This window comes from Belonocnema kinseyi, chromosome 8, assembly GCF_010883055.1.
Source record: "Belonocnema kinseyi isolate 2016_QV_RU_SX_M_011 chromosome 8, B_treatae_v1, whole genome shotgun sequence".
NCBI lineage: Eukaryota > Metazoa > Arthropoda > Insecta > Hymenoptera > Cynipidae > Belonocnema > Belonocnema kinseyi.
Genome location: NC_046664.1, coordinates 46814693 through 46835654, shown reverse-complemented (window position 1 = coordinate 46835654; position 20962 = coordinate 46814693). Strand labels below are relative to the sequence as shown.

The window sequence follows — 20962 nt, the reverse complement described above, 5'->3', positions numbered from 1 at the left end:
AAATGAATTGGACTGGGTGCAAGGAGAGGATACTGGCATTTTTAAAAGCGAGGTTTCTCAGCTGGGCAAAACCTGCCTTCTGAGCTGATCAAAAGCAGCCTTGCTGAAAAGCTCTACTACAAAACCTTTGACGAACAGATTATCTGCAACACCATTTTTAGACTCGATAATTAGCTGACAAAAATCAGCCTTAACAAATAACTGATCTCCGAAAACTTTGGAGAACAGCTAGTCAACAATCAGTTCGTTCAAGAGCTTTTCAGCAAGGCCCTAATCAACGATATCACTTTCATAAGTCAGTTGTTGCCCACAAACCCAAATGAAAACTTCTAAAAATGCAAGTCTGCTCAGATTGCGACAGTACAACTAAAACCAAACATGAAAGTAAAAAAAAGCCTTTCGTAAGCTGTCTGCAAACTTCTACTTTTCTAAGACAGCTCAAGAAAGGCGGGTGCTTGTTTAGTGAGTGCGATACGACTTTAAAAAATGCAGAGCGTGCACTGGGCACAAGATAAACAAAGTGAAATAGATGGGAGCTGCCAGAAGGACCACAGCGGACTGATCACCGTGAAAAATTATAACAAAATAACGCTAATCGAGTATATATCTGTATGTATATATACATATAATATATTCACAGGTGAATCTCATATGAAGGCAAGCCAAGGCCACGACATGAGACGTGCAAATTAAAAAAGGTAATAATATTAAAAAGCAATTAAAAAATTCTCTCCCAAAACCGCTCCAACCACAACCAAGCACAACCACAGGCAAGGTACGGGCCTTTGTCAACGAGACAATCATCAACCAGTGAATGTGGCGCATTACCGTGATTATTATGTAATAGTAAAAAAAATATATATATATATATAATACTTATGAGAAACGAAAAAAAAAGTAAATAAGTAAATAGTAACAAGTGTTCAATCAATCTCAAGTCAATCCAATAATGGCGTGATCCAATATTAACAGTAGTTGCAGTCAATAAAATGCCAATCGGATATTAATCGAAGAGGATAAGATTGAAGGGAAAAATTGATAGGTTAAGAGTTGAGGGTGAGTAGCAGTGGATATGGGATGAGTTGTTGAGGAGATGCAGGGAGGATCGCAATTAAGTTAATAATAATTCAATTACAATAATTAATAAATCATACGAATTATTATGTACGAAAATACCTCATGCTTTACCACTGGGATAGATAGCCCTAGACTAGCTACTAGGCGATAATCATCTCCTCTTACGAAAAAAAGAAACAAGCTAACATGGTCAATTATTGCTGTCTGCAATCAGCAGTAAGGTTCACGTCACCGTGTAATTTGAAGAGTCATTCTTGATTCAGCATCAGTCCTTCAGTCGTCAGGTCTCTGTTGTTTTCAGAGTCGTCGTCATTCCTTGAGAATAATTGAAGAGAACTTCTCCTCACTCTCTTTCTCTCCCACTCTCTCTCTCTCTCTCTCTCTCTTGCCTTCTCTCCGTTTGTTTATCTGAAGCTTACTTTTGTCACATTTTCGTCTTGAAGGTACAAAGTGTGCAGCTAAAGCGCATCCATGGTGCTCAATGTCGCATTGGAGTGCAGCTGAGAGTGGTCTTGTTTTCTCGATTATACTAAACTAGTCAACCTAGCGATACAACAATCACAATCCACCCCAAAGTTAATAGGTATTGTAGACATGTAGACCCCCGTCCCCTTTCAGTCCAACAGTGAGTGACAATTTAGAATTCTTAACTAGAACCTCGTGCACAAGAGAATTACTGTTTACTGCACACACTGTGCATCCTCCTTGACACTTCAGAAGCTTAGAGGTTTTAGTCTAGCTAACGGAAATTCAAACTGGCAAGACACCAAGTGCAAATATTATCTGCCGCGTACATTCTAATAGCCATTGAATAGTGAGACACTAATTCTTGCTCGAGCAAGACATAAAGTTGGACTGGTATGTCAGGATGTGTGGACATCGAATGCTTATGAGGAAAATACGTGTGCATGCAAAGGTGACAAATCTACAACCTTCGGGTCCAGCTCGACCCTTGTTTCTCTTTTTAGGTTCTTCCAGATAGAGGAAATAAAGATTCGAGATTGAATTATAAACTCTACGACCTGCAACATTGAAAAGAGAAGGGATAAAAAAGTATTATGAGAGACTTGAATGCTCTGGAAATTCATTCTAAACTAAGTTTAGTTGGTCTAGTGTTACTACATACAACTAAACGCATAATAAGTTTGTAAACTCTAGACAAACGACTAGTTTTGAATAGCAGAGTTGGGCTTGAAATATTTGCAAACTTTAATAAACTAGTACCCAACTCTGATTCTGTTAATCTATAACTATCAACTCTCCGTAATAGCCTCAAAAGTTCCACATATTCTCTCTAAAAAAGAAAAAGGACAAAAATCCTCAGCAATGGAAAAAAAGTCTGCATGCATGTACCACGCAACCTTTGAACAATGCACTACTTAACAAGACTAAAGCACGAGATCCCTCCACTTTCTAAGCTCTTCTACATCAACGGATTAATCGCCAAAGTCACAAAAAGAAGGCATTTGACCGTGGAATCTTTTGTGTAAGTGGACAAAAGCACACATACGCGAAGCGTCGTTACGAGGGAGCGATTTGAAAGGGACGTGACGTGAGGAACGTTAACGACAAGAGACTAAAAAAAAAAGAAACAAGAAAAAAAGAGAAATAAAAATAAAATAGAGACCTGTACTTCCGGTCCGCACACGAGGTAAAGTAATACCAGGGTGTTACTTTGAAGGAGGCACGACCCAAGGGAGTTGGAAAAACCGCTCATTTCTTTTCGAGCTCTTCCTAACCATCCCTTCGCCATTCTCGACCAAATCCTTTCATTCTGACCTAAGAACCTTTTCCCCAGGGGCACGATAATGTCACAAATGTTAAGCCCATTTCACAATTTGTGGTGCAAGATTTACTAACCGCTGATGTAAAGTGGAAATTGTAAGCCAAGATGATAAAAGAGAAGGAAAGAGAGCTTAGAATCGAGAATTTCGCGAGAGAAAGACAGAAAGCAATAACACACGAACACGGAGCATGCTGGATCATTTCTAAGGATCAAAATTCCCTGATGAATTGTTTCTGGAATGATTGTTTCTCGTGCAAATCATGGCTCCTTGAATTCGAGAAAAACTTCTTTATTGCTCATCGTCCTTTCAATTCTGAACAATTTTTGACAGTTTTTTTTTAAGGCGACCAACTACTGTACTTGTAAAGACCAGCATGAAATCTTCATTCGATAATACTGCACTCTTAAACTTCACTCGCGGATTAAACTCACTGTCTTTTACTTTTTTTATAAGCTTCTCTCGATCCATATTCCATGGTGTCTTTTTGATAATATTTTCGGATGTTTTTTTTTCAATTTTTTTTTCTAATGTCCTTTTTGATTATGTTCTACACATCAGCTATCATTCTCCAATTTTGGCACATTATCTCCACTTTTCTTTTTGCCCCTTTTTGGGAATGATGCACTCACATTCATGGTCTCTTTTTGAATTTGTATTCAGCATGCATTTAGCTAAGACTCAAATCTAGACTAAAACCTAACACACTTCACACTCCTGACAATGATCGCTGAGCAAATGAAAAAAACAGACCCTACAAAAATTGATTTTTAAGCTTGATTTAAATTAACTTCAACGCGGTTTGACCAAAGTGAAGAGTAAATTTTGACAGGGTCTGCATTTTCCCTTTTTTGCAACAGAGAAACTTATAAATAAGTCCTAAAACTAGTATTCAAAAATGTACTATAAATAGTACTCGCACTAGAAATATTACCCTGTATTGTTTTTAAGACAGGGTGGCCACAAAAATTTATGTTCAAAATTCCCTGACTATAAACATTTAAAGAACACATATCGATTTTGAAATTATTTGATTCATTATTCTTCACAGTTATATAAAGTCTCTTTTAGGTATAGAAATTACCAGAGTGTCTACTAAAACCCCAGAAAAAAATCACTGACAATTCCAGGTACACTTTTCGCGATTTTATTATAAATAATGTTTTTTTTCAGTTTCTATGCCCATGATTTTGAATAATAATTTAAACAAAGTTTTATTTTATCTTATACTTCAAACTGAGTGTATATTTAGGTAAAATTAATGTGAGTATTATTAAATTTAATTTAAAAAGCTTCAAATCGGAATTTGAAGAAACTTATCAAGTCAAAATATTGCGTTTTCAACAAAATAGGTGATGTTTTAACCAAATAGTGGAATTTTCGCCTGAAAAGATTATTTTTTCTACCAAAAAAGACGATTTTTCAGCAGAATAAATAAATTCTTAATTGAATACTTAAATTTTTAACCATACAGCAGACTTTTTAAATAAAAAAGATTACTTTTCCACCAAAAATGGGATAAATAAATTTCCAATTGAAATAATTAATTTTCTATTATCTAGAAAAAAAAAACTTCCAACAAAAGTGATAAATTTGCAACTAAAATGACGAATCTTCGACTAGAATAGATGAATTTTTAACCAAAAACATCAATTTTGAACAAAATAGTTTTATTTTCAACCAAAAAGTTGAATTTTAAAACAAGAAGATTAATAATTTTCAAAAAAATGATTCATTTTCGAAAACCCATCATTTTTCAACATAATACACGAATTTTTAACCAAATAATTGAATTTTTAACTAAAATGATGAATAAATAACCAGAAATTCTTGAATTTCCAACCGAAAAGATAAATTTTCAACCCAACAATGATGAATCCTTAATAAGAATATGTGAACATAAGACCAAAATGGTTAAAAGATAAAGAAGATTAATTCTGCCAAAAATGACTAATTTTCAACTAAAAAGGATCATTTTTCAACTAAAAATTTAATAGTTAAATCTTTAGTTCAAAAAATTAATGTTTGACTAATGAGATGAATTTTTAACGAAAATTATGGAATATTCAAATGAAATAATTACATTTTCGGTTAAAAAAAAACTTTCAACAAAAAAATTCAAGAAAATAGTTATTTAAATAATTAATTAATTACGGGACGAATTTCCAATTAATATTTTAATTCCAAAAAAAGATTAATTCTGAAAGAAAAGTTTGGTAGTTAATATTTCAACCAAAAAAGAATAAAATTTTTAAATAAAAGCAGTTGAATCTTTAACAAAGAAAGCTTTTCAGTCAAGAGGAAGACAGAAGTTTGAAGCAAATTGTTAATATGTTTACATCAGCATTAATTTTCTACCAAAAAGAACGAATTTTCAACACAATACATGAATTTTCAACGAGATACTCAAATTTCAACTAAAAGTGATCAATTTTCAATCAAAAATAGTATAGTTAAATTTTCAGTTCATAAAATTAATTGCAAATCCAAAAAAAAAAAAATGATTTATAACAAAATAGTTAAATACTGTAATATAAAACTACTTTTCCAAATAAAGAATCATTGTTATTCAATTTCATATTGCAATTTTTTAAAAAATTGAGCAAACTATCGAAAAAGTTCCCTGGCATTTCCAGGTTTATAAAAATTCCCTGACAATTCCAGGTTTGCTAGATTTTCCAGGTAGGGTAGACACCCTGATTACCTGACTTTTGCAGGTTTTTTTTTTTAATCCCTAGCATTGACCTGATTTTCAGGTTTTTCTCTGACCTGCGGCCACCCTGCACGAGGAAGTTTCTTATCACAGAATTACATCCTCGATTTTTCAGTCAGTGATTCTTGAGCAGTGTCATTTAATATTTTACTTGTAAAAAAAATCAGTTCGACGGGTTTCACACCCTGGAATGTTTCAAGGTACGGAAGAAGACAACGCGTTAGGAAGAAAAGTTGAAGAAAGTTCAAAACAAACTTTTGTGAAAGTTAAAAGGATCAAGTTAACACCATATAAGTAGTTTTTTGTAAAAACTAAAAAATGTAAAAGTTGTACAAAGAATTAAAGAGATAATCTTTCACAGAGACAAAAGAAATTTTTAAAAAATCTGTAAGAATTACAAGTAAAAAGTTCTAAAAATTCAGTTAAAATTCTAAAAACTATACTAATACCCTGTATTGTTTTATCACTGTGTATAAGACACTTGACTGCATATTGTGTACAGTTATCGTATCTCACTATCGGGAGGAATATCCCCTCGAATTTTTGTCCCCTGTTAAAACGCCTAGGCCCTATTTTTTTACATTAAAGCCTATTCTTCGGCCTACCACTGACCAACAGACTCATCTTCGGCAAAAAAAAGAGTTCTAAATTCGATAGTTTTCAAAGAATATTAACAAAGTTGAGAATTGCGAAAAGCATTGTCTCTGATTGAATCTACTTGAACTTGGAAGTTCCCAAGGTTCAAACAATCGAAACATCTTTACCAATTACAAAGTATTTTTTTAGAACTCTTATCTCGTTTATCTGTTCGTTTCCATGCGGGCCTAGATTTCTAGGAATAAAAAGGAACAAAGAAGAAAGACACGCGATGAGGGCGAATGATCAAACGAAATAAAAATACTGAGTCGTTAAGCGACGACTGAATATTATGTAAATTAAATAATAGACCCACCTTGGCTGGAGAAATCAGCGAAACCTAAAACTCGAGTAAGTGTCGAAGGACCTTCTATCAGGTCAGTGTTAGACCGGAATAGGAACTCGCCTCGAATGCTGAAGACTGAAACCTTCATTTCTAATATAAAATTACAATTTTTGAATTTTGATGAAAGAAAAAAAGATTAGCTTCTATTTATTTTTTTAAAGGATCTTCAGCATTCGCGACGTCACACTTCCGGCTGAAATTCGACGTGTCGTACGAAAGTCTCGTGTATCGACAAAAGAAAATTACTGTGATTTATGTATGTGCACTCGGCTTGTCTCTGTTTTTTTTTGGCTTGGTCGTGGTGTGGCGGATGTGGGGGTTCTATTCGAAAATTCGCTTGCTTTCAGAACCATTATTCGAAATTGTCGTCGCTCTTGGATCGCCTTCAGGAGAAACCTTGGCAGTTCTCCCTGATTTCAGAGTAAAGAGTCCGAAATGCCTCTTCAGGCACGTCGTGGATGCACCTACCCTCTGGCCACTGGACGCACACTGCAACAAAAGAAAAGTAGTTTATCAAACATTAGCCCTATTCCATTATTCAAGCTTTTTTTCAATTCTTTTTTTCTTCAGATAATTACAATTTTTTTAAATTAATTTGTTGCTCTGCTACTAACTGAATTATAATATTAGATTGATCAGCTAATTATTCATTTGCTCAATATCCATATCCATTTCAAAATTATTTGATGCAATGGCTTTGAAAAGGAATAAGAGAACAAGTTTGTTATTATTTTAACCGAGGACTAAATTAATTTTACGAATGGACCTATAGCTTATTTTTTTTAAAACCGCTTTGAAATCAGGTGCAATACGATATTTTTTATTTTTCAATTTGATTGATTATTCTCTGAATGGGAAATTTTTCAACAGTTAGAATTTTAAACAGTTAAATGTGATAAACAATTTAATTTTTTAACTTTTTGATTTCTAAATGCTCAACGATTGCCAAAAACTTCAAATAAGGTATAAATATTTTTCGTTAAGAACTATTTCTTTTAAACCTTCACATCGAAAAATGAAGCATAATATGTTTCTCCTAATAATTGACAATTTTCAATTGACTAAGGTTGAAAATTCCTTTATTATTTGAGTTGTACAATTTTGTATGGAACAACTTTAAAACAATACAAATTGATACTATTCTACAATTTTCAGGATTCCAAATAAAGAAATTATAAACTTTTTGCGCTTTAATTTTTTAATATTTAAAACTTTAAAAAGTACAAGGTACAATTTTGAATATTATAACTTAAAATTGTTCAATATAAAAAGTTAAATTCTTGAATTATACATTTTAAATTTTTCGAATCTAAAATTATTTATTTTTCAACGATTTCAAATTAAATATACACTTGTGCTACTCACATTATCTCGATCCTAAATGAAAATGATAAAATTTAGAATTTTTAAAACACGAAAATTTTCAGTTGTAAATAGTAAGTGACCATTTTCAAATTTGTAAATTATTACTATTTCTGAATTTTTAAATTTCTTAAAAATGCTCACTTTATTTTAAATCTCGACAATTTATTTTAAATTGAAATTTTTTCGGGAACAAATAAAGTAAAAAATTTTAGAACTTGAACTAAAAACTACAATATAAATATTCAATTAAAAAAGCTATCAATTTTAAAGGAATTTAGTTTTGCATTTTCAAATTTTCAGTGTTAAATATTTCAATAAAGAATTCTGAATGCTGTAAAGCTTTCTGTTTAAAATGATTGAAACATAAACATTATGGGAATTCGTGTAGTATTTCTAAAATTACAAGCGTGCTCTAAACTTATAAACGTTAAAACTTTACAGTCCCTGTAATATAAACAAAAGGTGAACATGCGCGTTCAAAATGCAAGCGAAAACTTAAGAGGATGCATGTGACTTGATATGCATAAAAGAGGCAAAAACACATTCAGGATTCAAATTATCCAATTTGAAATTCAGGTCGAAGTATCCTTTATTCCTCTCCCATTAATTATTATTGCAAATCCGGCAATATTTTAGTTGAAAAGCGCGAAGCCACGGATAGAGTCGAAGTTTAGCTTATAGGTTCACTTTAAAGTTAGAGATAAATAATTAATAAAATTAAATTAAATTGATTAATAAACTATTAATTTCATATAACGTAATTAAATGGCACGGTTTAATTAAATTACTGCAATTTTCTCTGAGAAAATTGAACAATTAATTTTTGTTCTAACTTTGAAATAACCAAAGAGAAAACAAATATAGGGTGAAAACAAATGAAATGTCAAGTTTTACATTGAGACCAAAAAAATATTGAAATACCTTCAGGTCATCGATTATAACTCGAGAACCCCTCTATGTTTCAATATTTTTGGGCTTTCCCTGGGTGTTAACCGAAAATGGTGAATAATATGAGGATAAATTCTTTAAAATAAAACTATTGTAGGTAAATTATTGAGTCCAATGTGAGACAATTTTTTAACAAAATTGTTATTTTTTCAAACAAAGAATCTTTAACACAGTAGTTCTATTTTTAACCTAGTATAGTACAATTTTCTGCCAAAAATATGAATTCTCAAAAAAAATAAAATGTAATAGTTCATATTTCAACCAGAAAATACTTTTCTTTTACATCTAAAACCGGTCAAGTTTCAACCAAAACAATGAATCTTTAACGAAAAAGATCAATGTTCAACCAAAAGACAATATTTCAACAAAATACATGAATTTTTAACCGAAAATGGAATAGTTAAATTCTGAGTTAAAACTATTAATTATTAATTAAGTAAAAATGAATTTTCACTAAAATTGTCGAATTTTCAATTAAAAAGAAGGATGAATTCTCAACGAAATAAATGTAATTGTTGATATTTCAACAAAAAAATTTTAATTTTGAATCAAAAAAAGTTAAATTCAACCAAAAATACGAAATTTGAATAAAATACATGAATATTTAACCAAAAAGTTGCATTTTCCAATAAAAAGATCAATAATTAAATAAAAATTGAACAGTTAAATTATCAGTTGAAAAATTTGATTTTGAACAAAATATTAAATTTTGCAAACAAAGAGATAAATCTTCAACAACAACAAATGTATAACAAAACAGTTGAATTTTTGATAAAAAAGATGACTTTTAAACAGAATAGTCGATTTTTAACAAAAGAGATAATTCTCAATCAAGATAAATTAATTTTAAAAATTCACTTTCAACCAAGTGATCGAATTTTTAAACGAAAATGAAAAAATTTAAACAAAAAACCATTGCACTTTCAGCGGAATGGTATAATTTTTAATCCAAAACGACGAAATTTCTATAAAAAATTACGAAAATACAACAAAACAATTGAACTCCTCACCAAAAATGATGAACTTTTAACACAATAGTTGAATTTTTAACAAAATTTTTTCATTTCCAATGAATATGAATTTTCAATCAAATTCATTTCAACCAAATATCGAACTTTTAATCCAAAAGGACGAATTTTCGATCCAAAAAGACGAATATTCAAGATAACAGTTGAATTTTTCACCAAAAAAAGATGAATTTTCATCAAAATAGTTCACTTTTCATCAAAACAATTGAATTTCCAACGACGAAGTACAATCTTTAACCAAAAGAGATGAAATCTGAACCAAAAATATAATAAGACTTTTCAACCAAAAATAGTTGGAGCTTCAAATTGGGATATAGTATTCAGACGGGAAAATGAGATGAAGGGGAACTTCTTTCTTGGAAACTGGAGAAAAAGAAGAATTCTTCTAAAAAGAGGAATAGAAGAAAGGGTGTGAAGCCTGAATGTGAGTTTTGAATAAAACATTTCTAAATGGTCTGGCAATTTTGACTCTGAGTGTCGGCGAAATTATCTTGTCTTATAATTGAAGACCTGGAGTGCAAATTGTGTTTCAGAGGACCGAGGAAGCAGATAGTTTCTCGAAATGGGAGAGACAACTCGATAAATGTCATGAACATTAAGTATCGATTAGATTAAGACTTATAAATGTATTTAGGTAGGTGTTCAGTTTCCTGCTTTGAGAATTGACCACGCCCGAAGAAATTAGAACGTAACAACATTTACCATGTTCGAGAATTACTCTGAAACCCGGCATTGAAATCTCTCTGCTTAACGAAGCAGAATTAGAAAATTATGCTTATATATCACTTCTAGCGTGAAAGTCTTTTCGCAAGCGGCATAAATATTTTCGAGACAAAATCAACATTTTCTTCAAACTAACGAGCTTTCCAGCAAAAACTCGCCGAAAGAGTTTTTACATTTCCACCCAAAAGAAGTTTCAACTTTAAAAATTGAAATACACATTTCTATTTTCTGATTATTTCAGTTAAACTGTATTTGGTGGAGATTTATTGCATATACCTAATTTAAAATAGGCTGAATTTCTGAGGTGGGATAAAATTTAGGAGGCCTAATCAAATCGAGTTATTGGCGTTTAATGGAGGTGTAATTACAATTAGTCTAGGGTAATTGACACCGGGTTGGTGTTGGAAAGTGATTAACGTGTTTACACAAACTGCATTTAATTATACTAAAAACAGGTGTGTCTAATGTCATCAGAAAGTAATCTTGTGGATTTTGAAATTTTATTTGATCTCTCGTTAAAATATATTTGCAGGGTGGCCGCTGGAGTGGATGAAAAAAATTCTCGGTTATTTCCCGGGTTCTTCTTTTAAGGCTAAATATTTTTTCATTTGAAGTAATTAAATCAAAACTGAACTGAAAATTAAAGCATTACTCTTTTGAATATTTAACTTGTCCATTGAACAATTTTTAATTAAATATCGCGAAATTACAATCTTAAACTTTCTTAACTGTTATAAATTGGAAAGTTAAAAGATTTCTGGTTAAAAAATATAAATCCATGCTATCATTTTTAATGCTCTATGCTGTAAAATGTATCAATACATTTTTGAATGTTGAAAATTATATCATTTTGAAGCAATTAAACATGGAAAATTCAACGATTTGGATTTTTTTAGACTGAAAACTTTTTAAATTATAAACTAAATTATTTTTAATTTAAAGCATTTGAAACATTTTAACTGAAAGATTTCAGAATTATTTAATTTAAGTTTATTATGTAAATATTATATAATCCAAGTTTTTCCGGTCTCAAAAAATTCCTGGTTTCCGGGTCCAGCGGCCAATCTAATTTTGATTGCATTTGAATTATTTCCATAATCAGGAAATTTAAATATAGGAGGTTTGGATACAAAAAAATGTAAATAAAAATATTTGAAGTATAAGAGCGAATATACGTCCAACTTTTCCAAATAAATCTTCTGTTGTTCTTTTTCGAGAGGATGGGAGTGAGAATGTTACATTATTCGAACCAGTTTGAAACAATCACGTAACTTCGTAGGACTGCTACTCGTGATGGAGTCGACCTTAATCAGATTGAGACCTTATTTCAGTCATGAGAAAAATTGACAAAAATTGAGAAAAAACAAGAGACTCACACAATAGCCTGGAGACACGAAACGACCTTCCGTCAAGCAACTAAGTATTTCATTCTAGAAACTTACATGTACACAAAAAATTCCCTCAGGCAGAAATCGAGACACCTCCTCGCAAACTAAACTTTTAGAAAGCATTTGTGAAGTTAGAGCTTTCCAGAAAGGGAGCAACCTTCAATTATCAAAGTTCAAATCCCTCTTCGAAAGTTGAATAATAATTTTACAGTAGCTTAATTTTTTTATCTTATAGTTACTACATTTTGTATGTTAATCTTTATTATCATTCTTAGTCAGCAACTGGTCAATCTATAATCAATCATTTTATAATAAATTTATTGTAAATAATTAATTAAATAATTTTCGCAGAGAAATAATTCCCTATTTCTATCTAAAAATCAATCAAAATTTCGAACCAAAAGAAATATTTAACATCTTTAATATATTTAATCTGTACAGAGAGATTGATTCATTTCAATTTTTAATGGCAAGCTGTGAGATAAATGAAGTTTTACTTTTTCTTTGACGTATTTAAAAAAAATATATCAATAATAATTCAAGTTTTAAAAGATTTGTTATATCAATAAAGAAATGATTGAATTGATACAATATACATTAATTCGTATATTATACAAAACTATAAAAAATAATCAAAAAGAAATTAAATGTTTAAAAGAAGGTAATATCGTATGAAAATATAATATAATAAGAACTTAATTTAAGTCACTAACGGCTCGAATATCAGTGATTTTTCTCTTATTCAAATTGAGAGTGCAAAAATAAAAAATAGGGGTACATTTTTTAAAATGTTAACTAAAAGAAGGGATACTGATTACAACTTGACTGACTTTGAATACAACAGAATAGTCATTCTTAGAAAAATAGGGGTAGTTCAGTAAATTTCATTTTCTTTCGGCTCTTACAAGCTTTTTTCCAATTGGCTTCTCTGTTTAACTATATTAAATTATTTTTATACTTCAAAAAGGCATCAAATAAATCGTCTTTTTGCACTAAAAGCAGGATTTTTTTTTGATTAAAAATACGTGCTTTAAAGACCCCTGAAGAAGAAAAAATAGAAGAGGAAATAGAGTTACGTGTGCAAAAGGATAATCGATCTGTCAGACGTAATTGACTGTAATAAAGGTACTCAGGAAAGGAAATTGCCTTTAAGTCGATCGATGGTCCTCGGAGATGATGCAGCGATAGAATTCGAGCTCAAGTCCGCGAAAAATTTGTGGAAAAGTCTAGCACCGATTACGATGAGATAAGATAATCCGCTTTTCCGAGATTGAAGCAGACAGAAAAAGAGTCAACGATCATAAACCTGAACAATTCCAATAAGAATTCCTCACCTGGGAAATTATTGAGAAAACCGAGAGGAGAAATTCGATTTGATGAAGATTCTTTTGAAGAAAATGGAATTTTTTTGCAACGCAAGCATGCAAATGGCAAGATTCTTGAGATTGGTATACGGGAATATCCTATTACTGCATGCTAGTATCCGTAGAGTCCATAAACTACGTTACCAATTTTGAGACCCCCCCCCCTCAAGGTAACTTAGCTGTTAGCTTAGAACGTATTTCACGTTTATTCTGAAGTCTTTCGCGTTTGTGTAAAGTTGAAACAGTTGAATTTTAACTAAGAAGATCCGAAATGACGAATTTTTATCTTTAAAAAATTTAACCAAAAAATGAAATAGTTAAAACATTATTCAACAAAAAAATTAATTTTTTATCAAAAAATACGATTTTTCAACTTTAAGCCAAAAATATGAATCTTCAACCAAACAGTTGAAATTTAAACTAAAAAAGATAAATTTCTAACTAAAAATAGAATCGTTAAATTTTCAATCAAAAAATTAATGTTCACAGGTGAATTTTCAAACCGATAATATGATTAAACGTGTAACCACAGTTACACGCTGAACCAACATATTAAATTTAAAAAAAAAGTATGAATTGTCAAGAAAAATGTTAATTCTAAACAAAATAGTTCAATTTTCTACAAAATTGTTGAATTTTTATGCTAAAAGGTAGAATTTTACATAAAAAAGTTGAATTTTAAACAAGAAAGTTAATTTGCAACCAAATATGTAGTTAAAGTTTTAACTAAAAAAGTTGAATTCTCAAAGAAACGTTCAATAGCTGAAATTTCCATCAAGAAAGATTTTATTTTGAAATTACAAACAGATGAGTTAAACAAAATTATTTTTCAACAAAACGAAATCATTTTTCACCAAATAGTTGACTTTTCAACTCGAAAAAAAAACTTTTAAGCCCAAAATGTAATTATTAAATTTTCAGTCAAAATAATTAATTGTCAACTGAAAAAAAGGTATTTTTAATAAGATAGTTTAATTTTCTGCCAGAGATAAATTTTTAACAAAAAGTTTAACATACGCATAACCAAATAGTTAAATTTTTAATTGAAAATATGACTTTTAACCAAGAATATTTTTTTTATAAAAAAAAAACACGAATTTTCAATGAAATATGTGAAAAATTAACTTTTAACCAAAAATAGTTGGATTTACTTCTTGGGTTCTTATAATTAAATTCGAATTTAAACAAACAAACGGAAAACGACAAATGAGGAAAAAGGGGACGTTTCTTCAAAACATGGAAAAAGAAGAATTCTTAAAAAAAAGAGGAAAACGGAGAATATAAGAAAGAGCGTTATCTTTCGTAAAATTCGCAAACTTTGCTAAAATGTATCATCAGGAAACACACTAAACGTTATTAAATTTTGTAAAGTTACTTCTCCTGCACCCCCCTCGCCCTGTTTCCAACCAAAGATTTTGGGCGACCCTCACCCTCCCCCAGCCAATTGGTAATGTAATTTATGTACAACTCCTTACAAACATTGAGCACCGCTATTTGCCTGCACTTTTGCAAAAAAAAGTATCGTGCGGGATGCTATACCCCTCGCGTGAAGTTTGTAATACGAAACGGAGGTGAAGCGAACGAATACAGAAGACTCACAAAGCACCCGGCGCTCGGGATCGAGGTCCTTACTAAGCGCCCGCATGTTTAAGCCACACCCCTAGGCCTTGGCGGGAAATATTTCTAAAACCCATTGGTGGATTATTAGAATATTGTCTCGCGCATGCGCATTCAATAGTATACCCAAGGCACTTACCGAATTTGAAGGTAATGGAAGGGAGAGGCACTTGGTGAAAAAGACGCTTAGTGGAGAAGGCACTTGTTACACAATATACTATTCTAAATTGTTTCATGAGAAGGATTATTTTCCAGGGGTGGAATATATTTAGGTGAACAAGACAATTTGTGTTGGTATCTGGTTCGACCCGAGTAAACATGACGGTGTGATTTACGTGTTGTTAATGAAGTGCGATTTAACGTATGTGAGTTGTGAAATTTGACGTATATAGTAAGAATATCGTGAAAAGGATTGATCGGAATTTTGCGTGCCAAGGATTCGTATCTCATTGCAAAGCATGTCTAATGAAACGGAAGGTGGCCAATTATTCGTGATCCGCCCAGTGCCATGCCGTATCGAAACTGGGTAACGATAAGTGGATACCACCTTGAGAATCGGGCCATGCTGTCTTGCATTTGGATCGTTCTGGATGATTACTTATTCATCGAACCAAGTTGCCACAATGGCTTTCGTGAGTCTCATGGAAATTAGAAAATTTGACCCTGAGTGCAATCACAGTTCACTCTAGCGACAATTTCTCCTGTATTTTTACTTTTTTCGAGAAAGCCATCCCATCCTCCAATCTCCTTTTTTTTCTTTTTCAACAGCGTGAAAAAATACATAAAATATGTTATTATACTTTAAATGTTGAATAATTTTTAATTGTGCATATTTCAATGTCCTCCAAATTATACTTTTAAGTTTAAAAGCTATCAGCTTTTAATAATAATTGTTCGGTTTTGAAGTCAACATTGCTTTTAAAATTCTTTGCCTTCAATAATTTAGATTACTTTAAAATTAAAAAATATGACATTTCCATTCTTTTATATTTGAAGACTCTTGAGTTTGTACTTTTCAAACCAAAGTTTTCAAATTTAGCTTTTAGTACTGTATGACTTAAAATTCTACATATTTTACTTTAGAATTTGATTCAAAATTTAAGTTCTTCAATTTTCAATTTAAAGTTTCTAATGATCAACTCGGTAGAATTAGAAGATTTTCAACTTCGATGCTTTTACAAGAGGTCGAAACTCCAACTCAGAATTTTTCAAATTTGCATTCTTCCTATTTTATTTCTATAATTGAAAAGCCTTAGAAGTGTAAAACGTGAATTCTAAAAAATCCTCCTTAAATCAATAAAAACGTGTTTGAATTTGGTTCCCATTTAAATCCTCGAGAAATTTTCTTTAAATCCAAAAATGTTGAAAATTACTCTAATTTGAATGAATATGACAATAAATTACATTATTAAAATTAAGCGCTTCATTTAATTCTAGAAACATCAAGTTTTAGTAACTGGAGATTAAAATTGTTTCATAAAATTGTTTCGAGTTTCGAAATTCGTAAAGCAAGTTCGCACTCTACACTTCAATAGTTGGTAACTTTGTCGCAAGTCTCGTTACAAGGGAACTATCCGCAAGTCTCAACTGTTATTAATTTTCTTTTCTAGTCTCCCTCGTAACTCCACTTTCAGGCGAGAATTTAACGAGCCTTTATATTAAAACCGACAAGGCGTTTTATGTTCAAATACTAAGAAGAAGTCCCACGTGTGCCAAGTCTGAAAACTTAAATCTGACTCAGATGGAACGTGCGACTTGAAAAATATCAAAAAACTAGGGTGATGGATAGCTCAACCCATATCAGAATTTTCCAATGTTTCAGCTTCAACAAAACTTGGAAAAAAGTTTTTATTGCTTTTACATTCTCAGAAACTGGCAACTGGCTTGTTTCCGAAATCTTAAATTTGTTAAACGAGAAATTCACAAAATAAAAATAAAACCAAAAATTGCTTCAAATATTTCTTATTACTGACACCAGAGCAAAGTATAATAAGCAAACATCGACTTAAATTTCAGATTTTTTTTCTCTTTCGGAGTATGTATTTCGACCAACATTCGTGCAAAAAAAATAGCAGCGTGCAAACACAATCTTATTGCACATTTGCACAGTTAGCAATCAAGCAGTTGGGTTAAATATTAGGTCAACAATTTAATTAGGTGCCTTTACTTTAATTTCTTGTAACTCTTGGTCAAACTCGAATGACTTACCGCCCTAAAACACAATAAGGTGGCGGCTCTGCGAACTTAATCTAAAAAATCATCAGTGATTACAATGTTGTGCGACAAGGAACATTTGACACCCTGTGTTCTTTTTGCATTTCAATTTAAAAAAAAAATGTTTCAGAGATTTCAAAATGGTAATTTTTGAATTGGAATGCAAAAAGAATGCACTATCTCAAATGATCCTGTCGTACACGATTGTATTCACTACTGATTTTGGAGGTTAAGTTCGCAGGGCCGCCACCTATAAGATTGTGTTTTGAAATTTAAGATTTGCCCTTTAAAACTACCTTATGACGGAAAAAATTCAAGTTTGATCAAGAGTTACAAGACATCAAAGTAAAGCCACCAAATTAATTATTTTTTATACCTAATATTTGGCATTTGTGAAGTATTTTGGTTATATAGAAAAATTAAAACTTGCTTCAGTTTAAAGTCAGAATTGAAAAAAAGAGGCAGTATAAATCAAATGTCGATCCAAACATTTTTTCTTAATTTATACTAAACTCTGCTCCACCATGCATGAATTTGTCTGGCGATTGTTTTTTTTAATTTTCTGCAAAGTTAAAATTTATCATTTTTATTTATCTCGAAAAATATTGATTTTATAGAAAATAAGAGATTTAAAATTATCTGTTTTTCCAAAAATTATAATTTTGGTGAAATATTCAGTTTAAAACCAGGCAGTGGACAATATACTAGAGAAAATGTCAAATTAAAAAAAAATCTTTGGAATGACCCCCCATATTTTATCATACTGAGAACCCCTCAGCCGTATTATTATTTATTTTTTTACCGCTATCTCGGATGTATCTTTAATTCATTGAAAAGCTTTTTTGGGCGAAATTTCACAAAGGTCAAAAAATCTCCTAAATCAAGTGCTACTGCCCCTTCTTTTCAGAAAACCCGGGTGTCTCAAGTACGAGGCTAAAGGAGTGCCAGAGTTACGAGTAGCTCGTTGAAAAAAAAAGAATTGGAAAGCAGAGACACAAGCTCGTGGAAGCGAAAACACAGCTGAGAGTAGAGGAGCGAAGAAAGTCGTAATTTTGAGTAAAAGCTCACCGAGTCCTGGCACCGATCCGTCTCTAGTCAGAAGAACTATTTGCGAAGATAAACAGAAAATCAGGTCAGAATTGTTAGTATTGCAGTTTGCGACTAAAAATTCATTTTTTTCGCTCTCCTTTTTCCTTATAATATTTAGTTCATTTGGCGCTAGTCTAAGTGTTCACGAATCACTCACTGAGAGCTTTTAAACAGATTGCGACTGAGAATTGTCTGAAAGCACTGGAAAGTTAGAACCACTTGTCTCCTTGAATAAATTAGTTTTCCAAATATGATTTTGTCAAGAAGGAGACTCCAAATTGATTTTCACTGGCAATCAGTGCTCTCAGGCAATCAAAAATCAAATCACTTCTGAATTGTGACATTCAAACCTTTTTTACCGATAAAGGACAATTATAGAGTTTATTTTTTATTATTTTAATTTATCCCTTACATTATTATGATAAGAAACGTTCGATAATTACAACAGAATGTTACGAACGAAAATGTATGGTATTTTAAACTGCAGTCTTCACAGCGCAAAAAACTCTTAAACAGGGTAAATAGGGGAATACGTTGTTTTTTAAATACACCTAACTCCCGGTTGACGAACCCCCTGGTTTACGAATTCCTAACACTACTGGCCACGCAGTTTGGTAAAATTATTGTAAGTACCGTCAGGAGAGTTCACCATGAAACATATTTTCAACAAAATGGTTTATTTTTTAAACAAAGAAATTAATTTTCATCAGAAATGATGAATCTTGAACTAAAAAAAAATGAATTTTTCGATAAAATAGATCAACTTTCAATTGAGCATAGTCAAATTTTTAACCAAAAATATGAATTTTTGAGCAAAAGGATTAACTTTATACTAAAAAAGACAACATTTCAACAAAATAGATGAATTTGAAACCAACCAAAAAGATTAATTTTTACCAAAATAGACGACTTTTCCACAAAATACATTTATTTTCAACCCAACCGTTAAATTTTCAATTAAGAAAGATCAATTTTTAAGCAAAAAGGACGAATTTAAAAAAAAACAATTAACTTTTCAAACAAAGAGATTAATTTTTAACCAAATCCTGCAAAGATAAATTTTCAACAAAATAAACGAATTGAACAAAATTATTCAACTTTAACCAAAAACAGTTAATTTTCAATCCAGAAAGATGACTAAAGAAAATTCACTTTCAACCAAGAACTGTTGCATTTTGAACCAAATAATAGTTTTTCATCCAAAAGGATAGATTTTCTATTTAAAAAATACGAATATACAAGAAAACAGTCAAATTTTTCAGCAAACAAGAGGACTTTTGAACAAGTAGCTGAATTTTTAACCAAACAAATATATTTTCATCGAAATAGTAGATTTTTTTAAACAAAAGAGATGAATTCGTGACCAAAAATATAAAAGTATACTTTTCAATAAAAAATAGTTGGATTTTCTTGTTAGCCTCTATTAATTCAGTTCGCATTTAGGCGAAAGAACCAGAAAAAGTTCAAGTTCCTTAAGGGTATGTGATATTTACAGTTTCCCCGGCTTTTTTTCCACAAAAATGAAAATTTTCAAAAACTGAATTCGGAGATGCTATAAAATATCATAACGGACGTCGCCGGACTCTTTTCTGAGGGAGAATAATAAAGAAATCTATTGTGCTAAATAAAAATTGTATACATATGTATTATTTTGAGGTTACGTCGTTTTTCATCTCTACCTTTCCGATAATCTGAAAATTATTTATGAAATAGACTTTTTTGATTGCCTGCAAAAAGTGTTAGTTCAGGGAGATTAGTTGCTATGCTTATTAGCAAGTCCAAAGTTTTCGGCCAAAAATATTGTGTAGTTTGGAAGTAACACACAGGAGAATTGTAACATACATAACCTCCAAATGTACACACGTTAGCAATATCAAAAAATTTTAGAAAAAAAAAACACAAATAAGGTGTGCGGGGACGTCCGTTAGCATGTTCGCTATCATTTCACAACTTTTTAACCCTTAAACGGCCAAAACGCCACTACCGGTACACTGCTTTTCAACGGCCAATAACAATTATCCCAAAATGCAGTTTAAACAAAAAAAACGTGATTTTTCGTGCCTATTTTTTTTTGTGAACCATTTTGCAAAGCTTTTCGAGTCTGTAATTAACCTGGAATCTCACTAACCGGCGGAATAAATGTCTAAACTTTGAGAATCCATTGTTCAAAGATCGATTTTTCGTTTTAGTATTTTCAAAATGGCTTCTTAATGGCAAAATTGTTGTGAAAACATTCATGAATTTTTTTACAATAAACGATGCGCTTTTCGAAAAAATCATCAAGAATAAAAAGTTCTTGTAATGAGCCAAGGAATACGCCTGAATTTGTTCGAAGCGTTTTGAGCAAAATTTTGGATTTTGCATATGAACAATTTTTGCAAAATTCAAAATTTTGCTCAAAACGCTCCGGAAAAATTCAGGCGTATTCCTCGGCTGATTACAAGAACTTTTTATTCTTGACAAAATTTCCGAAAAGCGCATAGTTTTTCAATAAAAAATTTCCAACGACTCCGTAACCATTATTGCACTCTGACATCAAACCACACCTTCACCGCATTGTCATCCTGGGCATTCAAATAACTCCACAGGTGACATAGATAATATTTTTTCCGTACATTATCAGACAGAAAAACTTGATCATCTAGATTTCCAGGGCAAACTTTTTCTTCG

The 20962-nt window shown here is 31.3% G+C and overlaps 1 protein-coding gene across 2 annotated transcripts in view; it reads right to left on the bottom strand.

Moving 5' to 3' along the window:
- The window catches only part of LOC117177757 (RNA binding protein fox-1 homolog 2), a 231448-nt gene that overhangs the window by 54320 nt on the left and 156166 nt on the right, over positions 1-20962 (bottom strand). For both annotated transcript variants that reach the window (XM_033368665.1, XM_033368666.1), the window contains exon 7: positions 7025-7045. In XM_033368665.1, the coding sequence (XP_033224556.1) occupies positions 7025-7045 (21 nt within the window). The remainder of the gene's footprint in view (positions 1-7024; positions 7046-20962) is intronic.